This window comes from Achroia grisella, unplaced genomic scaffold, assembly GCF_030625045.1.
Source record: "Achroia grisella isolate CSIRO2021 unplaced genomic scaffold, CSIRO_AGI_Agris_v1 utg241, whole genome shotgun sequence".
In the NCBI taxonomy this organism is placed as follows: Eukaryota; Metazoa; Arthropoda; class Insecta; order Lepidoptera; family Pyralidae; genus Achroia; species Achroia grisella.
In genome coordinates, this window is record NW_026712734.1 from 4,507,046 (window position 1) to 4,522,491 (window position 15,446).

General features: G+C 35.1%; 1 protein-coding gene and 1 non-coding gene across 2 annotated transcripts in view; one reads left to right on the plus strand and one right to left on the minus strand.

Moving 5' to 3' along the window:
• Positions 1-9,121, plus strand: part of LOC131842689 (chloride channel protein 2) — an 84,427-nt gene extending 75,306 nt beyond the window's left edge. The window contains exons 15-23 of the mRNA XM_059191266.1: positions 955-1,058; positions 2,280-2,483; positions 3,535-3,625; positions 4,304-4,451; positions 5,111-5,246; positions 5,970-6,086; positions 6,499-6,594; positions 7,391-7,477; positions 8,198-9,121. Of these exons, the coding sequence (XP_059047249.1) occupies positions 955-1,058; positions 2,280-2,483; positions 3,535-3,625; positions 4,304-4,451; positions 5,111-5,246; positions 5,970-6,086; positions 6,499-6,594; positions 7,391-7,477; positions 8,198-8,359 (1,145 nt within the window). The 3' untranslated portion in view covers positions 8,360-9,121. The remainder of the gene's footprint in view (positions 1-954; positions 1,059-2,279; positions 2,484-3,534; positions 3,626-4,303; positions 4,452-5,110; positions 5,247-5,969; positions 6,087-6,498; positions 6,595-7,390; positions 7,478-8,197) is intronic.
• Positions 8,761-8,845, minus strand: LOC131842710 (small nucleolar RNA U3). The gene has a single exon (XR_009357498.1). It is a non-coding gene; the product is annotated as a small nucleolar RNA U3 (small nucleolar RNA).
• Positions 9,122-15,446: the final 6,325 nt, after the last annotated feature.

A 15,446-nucleotide genomic window follows, 5' to 3' on the forward strand; every position in this document is an offset into this window, starting at 1 on the left:
AATTATTAATTCATTATTGTTAATTAATAAATCATCTCGGTGAACAGAATAAGACGTTACAATGTTTACTTTATTATAATGGTCGGTATCGGTTTTTTTTTTATACTACGTAAGTGGCAAACAAGCATACGGCCTATCTGATGGTAAACGGTTACCGTGGTCTATAATAATAATAAAAATCTCAGTGCAATTCACAAAGCTCATCTAGACCCAAGCCAGCTAAAGCTAATGTTATGGGTACTAGATAACTGATACAAATACATAGATATATTTTTTTCATACATAGAAAATAACCAGACCGATACAAACAATCATACTCATTAATACAAAAGTTTGGGCCGTGCGAGGAATCGAACCCGCGACTATGGATGTAAGGCGGTATGCTAAGCCGCTAGACAACCGAGGCCGTCAAAATGTCAATGGACGCCTAAAACACTAGGGGTGTTACGAGCGCTTTACCCTTAAGAAACCTTAATACCCTTCTTGAATAACCCCTAGCTGTAGTCTCGTGAGAAAACCTCGGCAGGTAGTTCATTCCACAATATAAGTGTACGCGGGAGGAAGCTCCTCTGAAACCGCACTGTCCGAGAGACCAGGCTTCCAGCGTGTGGGGATGAATTCCCTGTCGATGGTGAGCGGTTCGATGGTAAAAGGGACACTAGAATGGCAAACGACCAGCCCATCTGATGGAAAGTCGCCCCTGTGGTGTACAGCACCAGGGACGTCGTGTCGTCCTATGACCCCGATGGTATGTGGTACCATGTACACCCGACTTCGCCAGGGCGTACATGTATTATGTATATAAACCTTCCTCTAGAATCACTCTATCTATTAAAAAAACCGCTTCAACATCCGTTGCGTAGTTTTAAAGATTTAAGCATAGATTGGGACGGACAGACAGCGACAGCGACTTTGTTTTATACTATGTAATGATATAACCAAATATTTGTACAGGTATGTACGACATATGCGTGGAAGACTTTATGGTGCGGGACGTGAAATACATTTGGAACAGAATGACCTTCCAGCAGCTGAAGGACTTGCTTAAAGAAAATAAGGTACTTACCTATTTCTTCTATCTATTTCTTTTTTGCTAGCTGTGCCCGAAATTTATAGTCTATCATCATCATCATCATCTGCTTCATCCTTATCCCATTTATTTGGGGTCGGCATAATATGTTTTTCGCTTCCATTCATCCCTGTTCGCAGTCATCGCGTTATTTACTTCCTTTCTTACCATATCATCTTTCACACAGTCCATCCATCTCTTTTTTGGCCTTCCTCTGCCCTTATAACCATCCACATTCATTTGTAACATCTTTCTTAAAATATTATCCTCGTTCCTACGCATTACATGTCCATACCATGATAGACGATTACTCTTCATTTATAGTCTATAATAGTCTATATAAATTAAGACTGATTGAATCTTATTGTGTATATTTGACCATAATAAATTAGTGCTGGTTGGTAGTTTGTATTCTCACGTTTCGACTTGTAAAATGTGAACTTACAAGGATTATTTAATAGGGCAACACACAAGTTTCTTGCTCATTCTTCTTGTGATGAGACAGCTTTCCGTTATATAGTGTTACCTGTGGCAAGACTTAAAATCATGAATACAAATGTTTGCAACATCGAGGAATTTAAAGTAAATGCTAAACCGCTGGACTACCGAGGCCGTCAATCATCATAAGCTGACTGCAGTCCACTGGCACGATCATCAGCCGTTCTTGTCCAATCTTTTAGTCTTGTAATCCCGCTGTAGCCGACTTGCCTCGCGACTGCAAACTGGACCTGTAAAATAAAACATTAAAATACTAATAAAAATAAACACATAACAATATATAGAAATAACCATACAAATATAAATGATTACTTACCTTTTACTACATATATGCATAAATTGATACTTCACTGTTAAAATATATTGTTTGTTTGTAGGGTGTATCTGTAAAACTTAATGTTACATACCTGTATACCTACTTATTTGGTAATTAAATTGATGCCACCGCTTGTGCGTAAATAGCGACATCTAGAGCAGTTATCACTCCCTCGCACCGCAGGCGAACGCGTCCACTATCCTCACGCTATCTATGCTCAAGCGACACGGACAGCTGGAAACTTCAATCGTTTTTCATTACTGAATATTTCACCACCACTCCACGCTTAACTGTATCGGCTTCACCCGCGACCTTACGTATATCGTCACTCCACCTAGCTGCGGGGCGTCAAAGATTGCAGTCATGACAATTAATTTCTTATTACAACCATTCCAGGCAATAAAGAGCTTCCCACTGGTCGACAGTCCTGCGTCCATGGTGTTACTGGGGTCCATACACAGGTGGGAGTTGGTGAGGGTGATAGAACGGCAGGTGGGCCGCGACAGGAGGCTGCAGATCGCAGCACAATGGTACAGGGAGGCGGAGATGAGGAGGCGTGATGAGGAACGGAAGAGGGTCAGGAGACCTTCCAGGTTTGAGGTTAGATACGGGGAATTTTGTCTCTTAGTCATAAGCAGTATTTACACGACACGTCTTTTCACGCGGGGTCAGGAGCACGCGCTGATTACCGCGGGGAAGACTGTGCGTGCAATCTCGAATGATCTTTTTTTTCGTTCACTCTTTTACGCGTATGGTTCATGTCATTTCACTTTCTTTAAAATCATATTTTTTATTCCACATATTTTATTTTCCAAAGACACATTAAGATTTATAAAATATCAATAACTCTATAATTTTGTCTTTGCTTTATAATCAGAATTTGCAATGATAATCTAATGATTATCATTGTGAAATAGAACATCTGATTATAAAGCTTATATTACCATTCCAGTTCATTCATTCATTCATTCATTCATTCATTCATAATTTAAGAGACATGCTCTTGTCGGTGGAGCTCTTGCGACTTACCACGATCTTCCATCACGCTCTTTAAATGTTGATACGACACGACTGCAATTTTGCCTCCAATTTGTTTGATATATCTGTGCCTTGGTTTTCTCCTCCCCTCTTTCCTTAAATTTTTCCCTCAATAATATTTTTCATAAATTGATCGTGCCGTATCAAGTAATAATATAATAATAGAATATCTCAGGCCAATTCACATAGCGCCATCTAGTCCCAAGCTAAGCAGAGCTTGTGTTATGGATACTAGACAACTGATATAAATACATGGATACATTTATTTTGTTAAATAAATATATATTATACATAGAAAACACCCAGACCGATACAAACAATCATACTCATGAATACAAATGTTTGTACCGTGCGAGGAATCGAACCCACGACCATCGGATAGTGAAGTGTGCTAAACCACTAGACCACCGAGGCTGCCATGCTATCAAGAGTCCTAATATTTTCCCTTGTCTATTTTCTATAGCATTCAATAAAAAATTATGGTAAAAAAAGGCAAATCTTTTTTTACCATATTTTTTTGTTTCTAAGCAAATGATTTGTTTATGTAACTGGTATGGTGAATGTAATGTTTTGATTATAATTAGACAGGGAGTATAACGTGGATCTGATACAGGTAACTCCAGCACCTGATATGCTCCAAGCTCAAGGTGGAATGACAAGGGGCGGATCCCTGACTACGAAGGACCAGGGTGGACTGCTACCATGTGAGTTTATAAACTTTTGGATTACGATACAGTAGTGGTCGGTTTTCTTAAACTTGCAAAGAGTTCTAAGATCTAATCTTATATGCAAATAATTTAGTTGTTGTGTTATACTACAGTACTTTCTATTTTTTATTTTATGTTCAAATTTGGTAGAAAAGGGACCGGTTGAACAGTAAACGATAACTAACTTAAATTATTCATATTCATGTATCATGATTGATCATCATATTGATCATCATATTGGATTATATTTTTTAATTCAATGTTCTGCCAATTTGCTTGCTTGCTTGCTTTGGAATTTTAACACGTAATAGTTAATTAACACATTATGAGCGAGGTTCGTATTAGTACTTGTTCCGAGGATTGCCACTTATAAGGTAATAGAACACGTTCCGCACATTGCCGTTTAAAAGTTTGAAATACGTTAAAATTACTTATTTTAAGGGAAAAATATATATTCATATAATATATATATATTTATTAATATAGGTTAAAATACCTGCCCCATTCATAATGTGTTAATAAACAAATAAGATATATTTTTCAGTTTAGAAGTGTGGCCAATTTAGAGTTTGGTATAAAAATCCAATCCAAAAAATGTAGTTGTCTTTTTTACGGTTTTCAATATCGCTAAAATTAAAAATATGCGCTAATTATTAATGAATATGTCCCAACCAGCTCCAGGGCACCTGTTCCGTCCGAAGTCGATCCTGAAGAAGACGAACTCGTTCACGCTGACGCGCGGCCTGGGCTCCCCCGCCACCCCGCACGCCGCCGCCTCCCCGCAGCCCTCCGTCTACACCACCGTCACCGGCGCGGAGACCAGGTCGCTTACTCAACCTGGCAAATGATCAGGGCAGGGCATCATACATAGGCGGTCCGAAAAGTTTCCGACTTCAACCCAAAGATGGCAGCACTCGTCAATAAAAGCTAGTGAATGTTTGAATAGTTTTCAAGTGTAGTTGTTTCTAGGGGAATGTTTTTTCTCTCTCTAAAGTTCTCTTTCTCTTACGTTAGGATATGTTAATTTAAATATATATTTTTCCCCTAGCTTAGATTTTAAAATTTAAGTTAGTTTTTGAAACCCGCTCCAAGAGGCTGTTAATCCAATTACCCGGGGATTGTTACCCCCCGGATTTCATGACGGGGCAAAGGGGCTCGCCCCGAGGGCCCAACCTTCACCCCACTAGAGGAGTGCAGAAGACCAGTGTCCTGTCAGTTACTCACCAACAATTCGGCCAGAACTTTATTGAGTGAATGTCAAAAGATGCAAAACTATGTTCATTAGCTTTTAATGATGAGTGGTGCCATCTGTGGGTTGATGTCGGAAACATTTCAGAGAATTAAAAAAAATTCAACATTATTCTGTCGCGCTGTTCATGTATATATACATCTATTGGTACATTCCATCAGGTCGCCAGTTCGCTTATTTTCCATTTATATATAAAAAATACGTATACAATAAATTTGATCATGTAATAACAGGATCCGCGCGGCGTTCGAAGCGATTTTCAAGCGTTCCTCCATGTTGCAAGATGTGCACGACAGCCACACGGCGGAAGGTGGTCTGGCCTCGCCTGGTATACCGCGGAGTCCCTCCATATACAAAAAAGTCCAGCTGGTAAGTTTTCTTATGGATAGTAATGGAACAGTATACCCGCCTGCGCTAATGGTTTACGCTGGCACCTGTGGAGGTTGATAAGATGAGCATGAGGTCAGGTCGTGGTAAATTCACCATGAATTTATCACGATGGTTTCCAAGGGAACCACGTGGAGGTCAACCTGACATAGTACATTGCTTTTAACGAGGTTCTTGCTCCACATTGCTAACTACCCCCTTCCCTCTACAATTGGTTTAACCAACGTCGGATCAAGACACGTCTTACTAATATTATAAACATGCAAGTTTGTGTGTGGATGGTCGTTTGTTAAGAAAGAAAGAGAGAGAGAGAGAGAGAGAGAAAGAGAGAAAGAAAGAAAACTGCAAAAACTACTACTAAACTGATTTTGATGAATTTACAGTAATGTAGTAGCTTCTACATCAGAATAACACAAGCAATTTCATGCAGGTGATACCACGAGCACAGTTAGTTATATATAATCTACTGACCCTTCGTCTGCATCAATTTATCATTATATTTCGCCCAATTTACCTAATATCTTTCTATTTGTGTCGTGTTATTCTGATGTGCAAGCTATATTACTGTAAAGTTTCACCAAAATTAGCTCAGTAGTGATATCCTAGACGTCAGGAATGACAATGCATTACACACATCACATAATATGTTATCAGGATGGCTGTTGATATTAATTCGGACATTAATCTTATAAATCGTCTGTGCAGCCTCGCGAGCGAGTGTGTGACATGTCTCCGGAGGATCAGAAGGCTTGGGAGCAGCTCGAGATGGCCAAAGATATAGACTTCGACAGGATGCTGCAGATCGCCAGGAAGAGAGACATGGTACGTGTTTATTTATTCGCACACACGTCAAACGAGCTTATGGAGTCATCAGTTCACATAGCATGAAGTTAAGTCAGTTAGTCGACGGGAAAACATAGGTCAACTTCACATGGGGATTCTCGTCGATCAACATTTTTTTTAAGTAACTTTGTTAATAGTTACTGGAATAAAATATAAAGCCAAACTCACAATTATTTATTAACTTAGGATCTTTGGGCTTCTTGTGCACGTTATATTTTTGATCACTATCCCTATAGTCCAGTTCGGCTAGCTACAACGGTTGAGAACTGGCAAGAAACTCAACTGGCATACTTTTATACTTTATTTTTTCGTAAATTTCTTTAAATTGTATTAAAAAATTCGTTCAATAATTTATATCAAACAAATAAACAAATAATTAAAATGTCCACAGCATCCCGAGGATACGGAGTTCGAAGACGAGAACCTGTACATGTGCCACATAGATCCAGCTCCCTTCCAGCTGGTGGAGAGGACGTCGCTACTCAAAGTACATAAACCTATTTATTTATAACTATAATTAATTAGAAGAATAACAGGAAAATACCTATATTGAATTGTTTGTGGATTCATTTATACGTATGATAAAGAGTAAAGATCCTAGAACACTGCCTTGGGTACCTCCTCTATTCATGGCGATCTTCATTTATACAGGCAACGAGTGTCACTTACCAACACATGTAACTGTGCTCTCATCTGCAAAAAGAGCCATTGAATCGTTTGTCGACTCATTTATATATACGAGAAAAAGTAAAGGTCCTAGAACACTGCCTTGGGGTACCCCACGAGTCCGTGGTTCTCTTCACATGTACAGGCAACGGTTATCATTTACCAACACATGTAACTACTCTCATCTGCAAATAAAGTCATTGAATTGTTTGTGGATTCATTTATATATACGATTAATATAAAGGTCCTAGAACACTGCCTTGGGGTACTCCACGTGTACGTGGCCCTCTTCATGTATATATGCAACCATTGCCACTTACAGCTAGGTGGTCAACCAGCTTAATTGCCATTTCAGTTATATGAGAAATTCACAATCAAGTTTAATTACTTAATAAATTTCCAATTGATCAACTGCACACGAATTTTGCACATAATAATTAATTTGTGGGTAGGCCTCCGACAAGGTGGACCGACGATCTGGTCAAGATCGCTGGAAAGCGTTGGTTGCGATCAGCATAGGACCGATCGTCGTGGAGATTTCTGGAGGAGGCCTTTGTTCGGCTTGGACTTCTCCCGAGCTGATGATGATGATGAATTAATTTGTTAAACATTTCCAGGTGCACTCATTGTTCTCAACTCTGGGCGTGAGTCGGGCGTATGTAACTGCCATCGGTCGACTCATAGGAGTCGTCTCGCTCAAGGAAGTAAGTCATTATTGTTTCATATTATTATATTTAAATAATCATTACTTAAATAAGATAATTACATATATCACGCAGCGTTGGCTAGTCGCAGCTTTTCAGTTTAGTCTCTAGATATATCTAAAAAATTGGTTCAGTATACTGAACCAATTTTTAAATCATTCCTTTTTTTAATATATCCAAATAGTCTATTGGAAATTGCTTCTCTGTTTGTTGTATTTACTCTCTTTCTTATTGTATTTCTTCTAAATGCACAATAGAGAGTTTATTATTATTTTAATATTAGATAACTCATTCATTAAATGCTATTTTTTTTTTAATACTAGCCGTGCCCGCGATTTCACCCGCGTGGAATGTATAGCCTATGTATTATTGTAATGTATAAGCTATAATAGTGTAAATATCCTTAATATCTATTCATCCACGCTGACAAACATCCGCATTTATAATATTGATAGTGTTATCGTTGTAATGGATTGGTGGACTGTATGTGTGTCTAAATGATGAAAACACGTAGTTTGCAATAATATAATATATTAATATGTGCAATTGCGAACTACACGAAAGACAATAATAGAATGATACAATAAATTGAAGTATATCAAATAACATGACATATAAAAAAGAACTCTTCAAAAATATAAATTTAAAAATAATAAAAATATCAAAAGAGTTCGGCGGTCGGTCAACAATCATTATTTATAATAATATTTCAATATGCAGCTCCGGAAAGCAATTGAAGACGTCAATTCTGGGGTCCTGACATTGGCGACAAGGCCGGAACCTCCCACCACGCCCATCCCGACCATCATCAAAGTGGTGAGCACCGAACCCGCACCGCCCACCGACAGCGAGACGGCCAAACTAACCACTGGGGACAAATGAAGTGCAAAAACGTAATTACACGTGTTTTTCTTAGACACTAGCTGTTAAACGCGACTTTGTAGGCAGTGGCGTGCCAAAAGTTGAGGATAAGGCTAGACCGATGCATTAAAATGAGTATTTATATTCTATAAAAGAAATGCCTTATTCATAGAAACGCCAAACCTATCTTAGTGAACTGTTTTTATTTATTCTGTTCTGACAAGTTGGTTTCTTCATCAGAAAGAAAGTGACAAATTACTGTAACAATTTTAAAAAGGTTGGAAGATTTTGGAAATAGTTTAGAAAGAGAAAAATCATTATTGAAATGAACTTAGTATAATAATTTGGAATATATAAATAATAAATATTTTTTTGTACAATAAAATAGTAATAAGTATTTATTAACAAGATGAACAAGCGTAGCCAAAGATTTATTAATCTAGGTTTAAATAAATTCGATCAGGTTGCAGAACTTACTATAGAAATGATCCTACGAAGTAAGGTCTTAAGATCGAAATTTTTTATATGAAATATTAGTTAAATTTACACTCTAACACTACATATTTTCCTAGATGACAAACGTGCGTGACTTTAGCTATTCATCCACTGGATTCTTTATATTAAATACTAGGTTTTACCCGCGACCTAATCTGCAGACTTTCATGTCCTATTTCACCCCCGTTCGGACTATTTCTTGCGGTAAATGATAGCCTATATCCGTCTCCGTAATACAGTCTTTTTATGTTCTGATATTTAGTCGTAAAAGTATGACAAAAAGACGAAACAAACATACATATCTGTTTTATTTACCGAAATATTATAACCAGATAAATCTGCAGTAAAACTCAATTTAGTTCCAAAAACTGTTAATTTCGATAGAATAAAGAATAAAATAGAATACAAAATTCTTTATTCAAATAAACTGAAATTTAAACACTTTTAAAATATGGACTTTCATATTTTTTAATCAACCGCTCATTAGGAAAGTTATCTCATCACAAGAAGAACGAGCAAGAAACTTGCGTGTTGCTCTTTAAATAATTGTTGTAACTTCTACAATCTATTTCATGTTTGTGTTACATAATCAACCGGTTGGTTTTCGTTTTCTATAACAGTACGCCACTGTCTATGTATGGTCCAGGATATTCCTCCTCAGGGGATGTTAGAGAATTTTTGTGTTCTCCATCAGGAGTCTACCTGCCAATTTTGAGCCACTTAGGTTAAGTAGTTATTGAGATTTCGTATAAAGTTGAGTGAGGTTTTCATAAATAGGGCTATCTATATATTATGTCACATGTTGAAGGATACTGAAGGTCACTAAAGTGTGACATTGTGTGACATACTGTAGTTGAAGATCAATAACGTGTGACACACTGAAGTTGAAGGTCAATGAAGAGTGACTTTTCACAAAGTGTAATATTATTGGCTTGTACCACAAAGGCCACGGAAAGAATAATAGAAATCCTGAAAAATACAGAGAGGAGTACACCACTTCGAATAAACTTTGATATCGAATGGTACCAAACTCCATCCCATAAAAACTATACAGTATTTCTCAATTTTCCTTGAAATATACTTTTTAAGGAAAATTGAGAAATACACACACACACACAAACAGTCCCGTTCCATCTCCATTTCTGATACAGTTCAGTTTTCTTAATTATCGATTCTAACTCCTTTTCCTCGACTTGCCGGCTGCTGAGAAGTCGTCTACTTCCCAGCAGCCTAAATAAACGCGCTCCGCTCCATGTGACTCGGTCGGTCTGTACCATAAACAACACACCGTTAAGAATCTTGTGTTCATTCTTATATTGATCGTGTGATCCATATTATTATATTTCCGTTTAATTTTTTTTATTACAATGATTTTATTTTCCAAAGATTTATAAATTATCAATAATTCTATAATTATGTTTTTGCTTCGTAGTCAGATGTCCGCCATTTTGGAATGATAATTAATTATTTTTAAAATGGCGCTAAAGCACGCACGATTGAAGGACACGGGAATGCGCTCACAGTTTGCGCGCGCGGTCTTTCTCTTTCTCTTTCTCTTTGACTCATTGTTTCTTCTGTGTACACAATAAAGAGTTATTATTATTATTTGTCCATGTAAATGTATAACATAGACAATAATAATAAGAAAATACAGTAAAATAGTACAGTAATTACAAAAGGCGGTCTTATCGCTATAAGCAATTTCTTACAGACATTATTTCCTGCGTAAAAGCCGATTTGCGCGTGAAAAACAGTACATTTAGAGGCAGTTAATGTGACAAGGGGGTGAAAGGAACGTCACATTTCATAATGTAACAATAATATTCTTAACGAATAATGTAATGTATTTTTAACTATAACTTTATAACAGTAAGGTACAAATTGTTTTGATAACAAGATTACACTAAGTTTGTTCTGTAAAAAAATATCAATTTCGTGTGCCCTTATATATGGGTAGCCCTACTTTATTACTGCATAAGTTGAATTTAAAAACATCAGTCCAAGAGCTCGTGAACTTCATGAATACCCAGGCCAAGCAGGGTTCATGAACTAGTTTATTACTTGTGACTTGTTCGCTGATTATTCATTTAAATGTTATGAAATTTGATATGGTGCTGAGTAAGTTTTAGAAACAGATTCATAAATGCTAGCTTATTAATCTGCGACATAATATTAAAAATAGAAATTCATATAATGTCATCCATTTTACATATAAAGTAAACTTTAAACCATTTATTTTTGAACCATTTTAAACAGAGATTTGTAATGTTAGTGAGTAATCTAATATAGATATTTATGCAGCATCTATTACTATAGCACCAATGTTAAGAATGGGATATGATAGTGGAACCTTTGTTTCACTTATTCGAATACGATGTAATCCATTAGACTGTAATAAGTGATCAAAAGTACCAACGCAGACGAGTTTATACAAAGTCTATATTGTTTATTCAATGAGACCGAAACAACAGCCTCTGTGGTCTTGCGGTTTAGTTCACCGCCTTACTTCCGATGGTCGCGGGTTGATTCCTTGCACGACACAAACATTCGTATTCATGAGTATGATTGTTTGTGTCGGTCTGGGTGTTTTCTATATATAATATGTATGTACGAAAAAAAAACTATGTATTTGTGTCAGTTATCTAGTACCTATGACACTAGCTTTAGCTAGCTTGGGACTAGATGGCGCTGTGTGAATTGCACTGAGATTTTTATTATTATTATTATAGACCACGGTAACCGTCTACCATCAGATAGGCCGTATGCTTGTTTGCCACTTACGTAGTATAAAAAAAAACAGATTTGCCATTATAATAAAGTAAACATTGTAACGTCTTATTCTATTCACCGAGATGATTTATTAATTAATTATTAATGCTCGTAGTTGTCAACCCGGACGAAGTGAAACTAGACTTATTATTAAAACTACATGTTATAGTTTAAAAAATAAGAAGTAAATATCAATTCTGAGTTCCAATCGAATATAAACATCTTTGAAAACTCACATTTATAACATTAAAAAAAAACGACCCATAAATGAAATAATTTCATAATTACTATCACTGTATCATGATATGAATATTTATTAAGTTGTGATTAGTAATAAAATAAATGAAATTTTATAATAAAACATTTACAAAATGTTAATTAACATTATATTTATAAATACTAAATTATAGATAGTTCTTCCATTACTTTAAATTGTTTGTACTCATCAAAGTTGTATGAAAATGAAATTTTATAATAAAACATTTATGAAATATTAATTAACATTATATTTATAAATTCTAAATTATATAAAGTTCTTCCATTAGTTAAAATTGTTTGTAGACAATATGATACGCCCCGTATACGTTAGGCCAAATTATTCAAGGCTTGTGATTTATACAAACCATTCCAAAAGTGTTGTCCCTAGGTATAAGTTGTAACTGTAAGTAATTTAAGTCACAAAACGGAGCCCAAATGTCCAATTATACGCAGAAATAAACATCATCGAAATGGCAATAATAGTCTAGTAAAATTTTTAATTAAACCATTATGTGACCTGTGATTAATCGTCACATCATGGTTTTTTTTACTGGATTAAATTTATTTTATGAAGTGCCAAATCTATGTCCTTATTTTTATCAAATTCGATGGAGTTTCAGACGTGTGTGTGTACATTTAGAGTTTAAACTCTACATTCTATAAAGATTATTCTCTCATACTCGTTTAGACATGGGTTTATGGTATGGATAGTAATCTAAATTTTCATAATTGTAAATTATTTTTGTAAAATTAATGTATGTTTTTAATATTGATTAATTTTAGATATATATTTAGACAATCAAGTCTACATTCATTGATTTTAAAGATGATTTACGAGTACGATATGAACTGAAGGAATATTTCTCAAAAACATAAGACTTCGTAACTCAAACACATTTTCTACTCGAGAAGTTTTTATTGCACTAACTCGACAACACACTTACTACATAATACAGACTACAGTCTAATTACATTATTATTTTATATATTTTTTTTTAATTAACTTCAACATAATCTCTAGAAATTCATGACTTTAATTATAGAAAACTATGAACCATTGTGAACATTGAATTACTATTTTAATTTGGAACAAATAATGGATTTAGCACTTCAGCAATTAAAAAACATATTTCTGCCAGATTATTAATACAGTTAAACGGGTTTTAATACGAATAATTTTATATAATAATAGTTTAATTACATTAATAATATGTGTTAAATACGAAAGTTTCAAAATAAGTATATTTCTGCTGTAATTGGTACATGCTTCCTCAATTTCTGTGATTATTATATTTATTACAATAACGACGGAGTGTTATGTTCTGGTCAAATCTATATAATCTTTCTACGCGGTTAGTAATAAAAGGTATACCAAGCCGAATGGCCAGGTAGAATCTCATGAAATTGCACCACTTTCACTAAAAAACTAAGTGTGAAAATGAAAATATGTTTTCAACTTCTCTTGCTGAATTGACCGCTTAACTAATTTATTTGCGTGAAGGTTTTAAAAATCTGTGTCGGTGGATCGCGGGTTCGAATCCTCGTAACATGCAAACATGTATTCAAGTATAGGATTCTTTATATTGATGTTTTCTATATATATTATTTTATATTAGAGTTTCCTGCATAGATTCACCTGTTAACCGAGCGGGATGTATAAATACATCAAACGTCAAACTTTTGTGTATGTGTAGGATGTATGTATACCTACATTTTTTAAATTTCTGGAACCTGGAGCGGGTGGAATATTTCATATCAAAAATATATACATTAAATTATATTGTGCTGACATACAGACACGCCTAGTGAGAGACAGTGCCCGTATATGCTGCGTAATTCAAAAAGGAATTCCCTGGTTAACAGGTTCAGTATTTATTTACAAAACAAATATAGTTGAGTATTTGTATCAGTTGTTTAGTACTGCTCTGCTTAGATTCGGACTAGATGGCGCTGTGTGAATTGTCCAGTGTTATTATTTCTCACTTTGCCTCTTTGTGAACTGGTTCAGATTCATGAGTATTCTACGTAATTGTATTGGTATTAACATTATGTTTAACCCCGATATGTTTAAGAAAGCCTATAGATTATATATTGTTTTATTCGGTTATCCTATAGCATCCTCGGAAATTTATTATCACGAGAATATGTAGGGCTATATTTGAATGAAAAAAACTGTCAATCAATTCAAGATATCTATTACAGACTCTTATGCTATGTCAAATCTACTGTCAGTTCGGAGTGCTTTCGAGCTAAGAACTGACAAGAAACTCAGCTCGTATTCTTTTCAAATAAGGTTGTGCATGTTTACTATAATAATTAATTTTTAAATTCAAATTTGGGAATGAAATATATAGTTATGTCGCGCAGCGGCCCAGATGAGACGCTAAATGCGAAGAATAGTCCAATTTACATTTATATTTACTAAGACCTATTCTACTATATTTGTATTCAATAACATTTGCTTGTGTATACATTGAGTCCAAGAAGTCTAACGCCAAGAAGATAATTATGGATTTAATGTCCTAATAAACAATGTAAAAGGCATTAACGTTTGATATGAAACATTAACACTATTTGAGATTATGTAATAATCATTTGACAGTTGCAATTGCATGCGTTTCGGTTTCTGTAACTATTAGATGACTCATATAAAGTAACTATATATATACTAAGTAATATTAAAAACATTTATTTCTATATATAAATGAATGTTTTCAATGTTAACTGTATATTAAATGAAAGAACATGAAGCCATAGATGTAGCATTATCTTTCGGGTGTCTTCCATCTCGCTTACACTCCAACTTTAATAGCTAATAAGGGAAGTGACACAACGGCGAGTTTCCTTGCATTCGCTTTACCCCACAAAGCCTAGACATAGAAAGATTTATGGCAACCAATTCTCTTTAGATGCTGTGTATATACTGATAACAATTTGATTGTTGTCTATGACCTGTCAGTCGACATTTACGGCCATATCTAAAGATTGTCTATGGTCTGGCTGTTAGTTTTAAGTTTACTGTTTATAATTTATTGTCAGAATAATAATTTAATTATGACTTAGATGCATTTTTTGTGATCTTGTGCTTTATAATGAGTAAATCATGTGATGTTGATAAGATTATGTTGTTTTATTTTGTACTTTTGCGTGAAAGAGTAACAAATATCCAATCCACACTCACAAACTTCCATGTTTATTTGTAAAAATAATGGGGAACATTAAAACACAAAATAGGAATGTATTTAAGTGTATTTTAAGATTATTATATAACAAGTCTTATTCTAAACAATTACATACTAGAATTACTTTACATAATACTTGAAGTGTTGTAGTGTATGCGGCCATTACACTATATACAAGTCTCTCTAAGAATAAACTGTTATTATTGGGAACACCAGGAATGGTAATCGTACGAGAATCCTCATTAGTGTCGTTTGGTACGAGGCTTTCCGTATTCGTACATTTTCATCATCGTACAAGTTTCTACGAGATTTTGACCTACGGAAATCGGTCAAATAACAATGATGTATGAGGTTGGAGTGACGAATGGAGCCAATGTATGAGGTTTATCGGATTTTTTATTTCG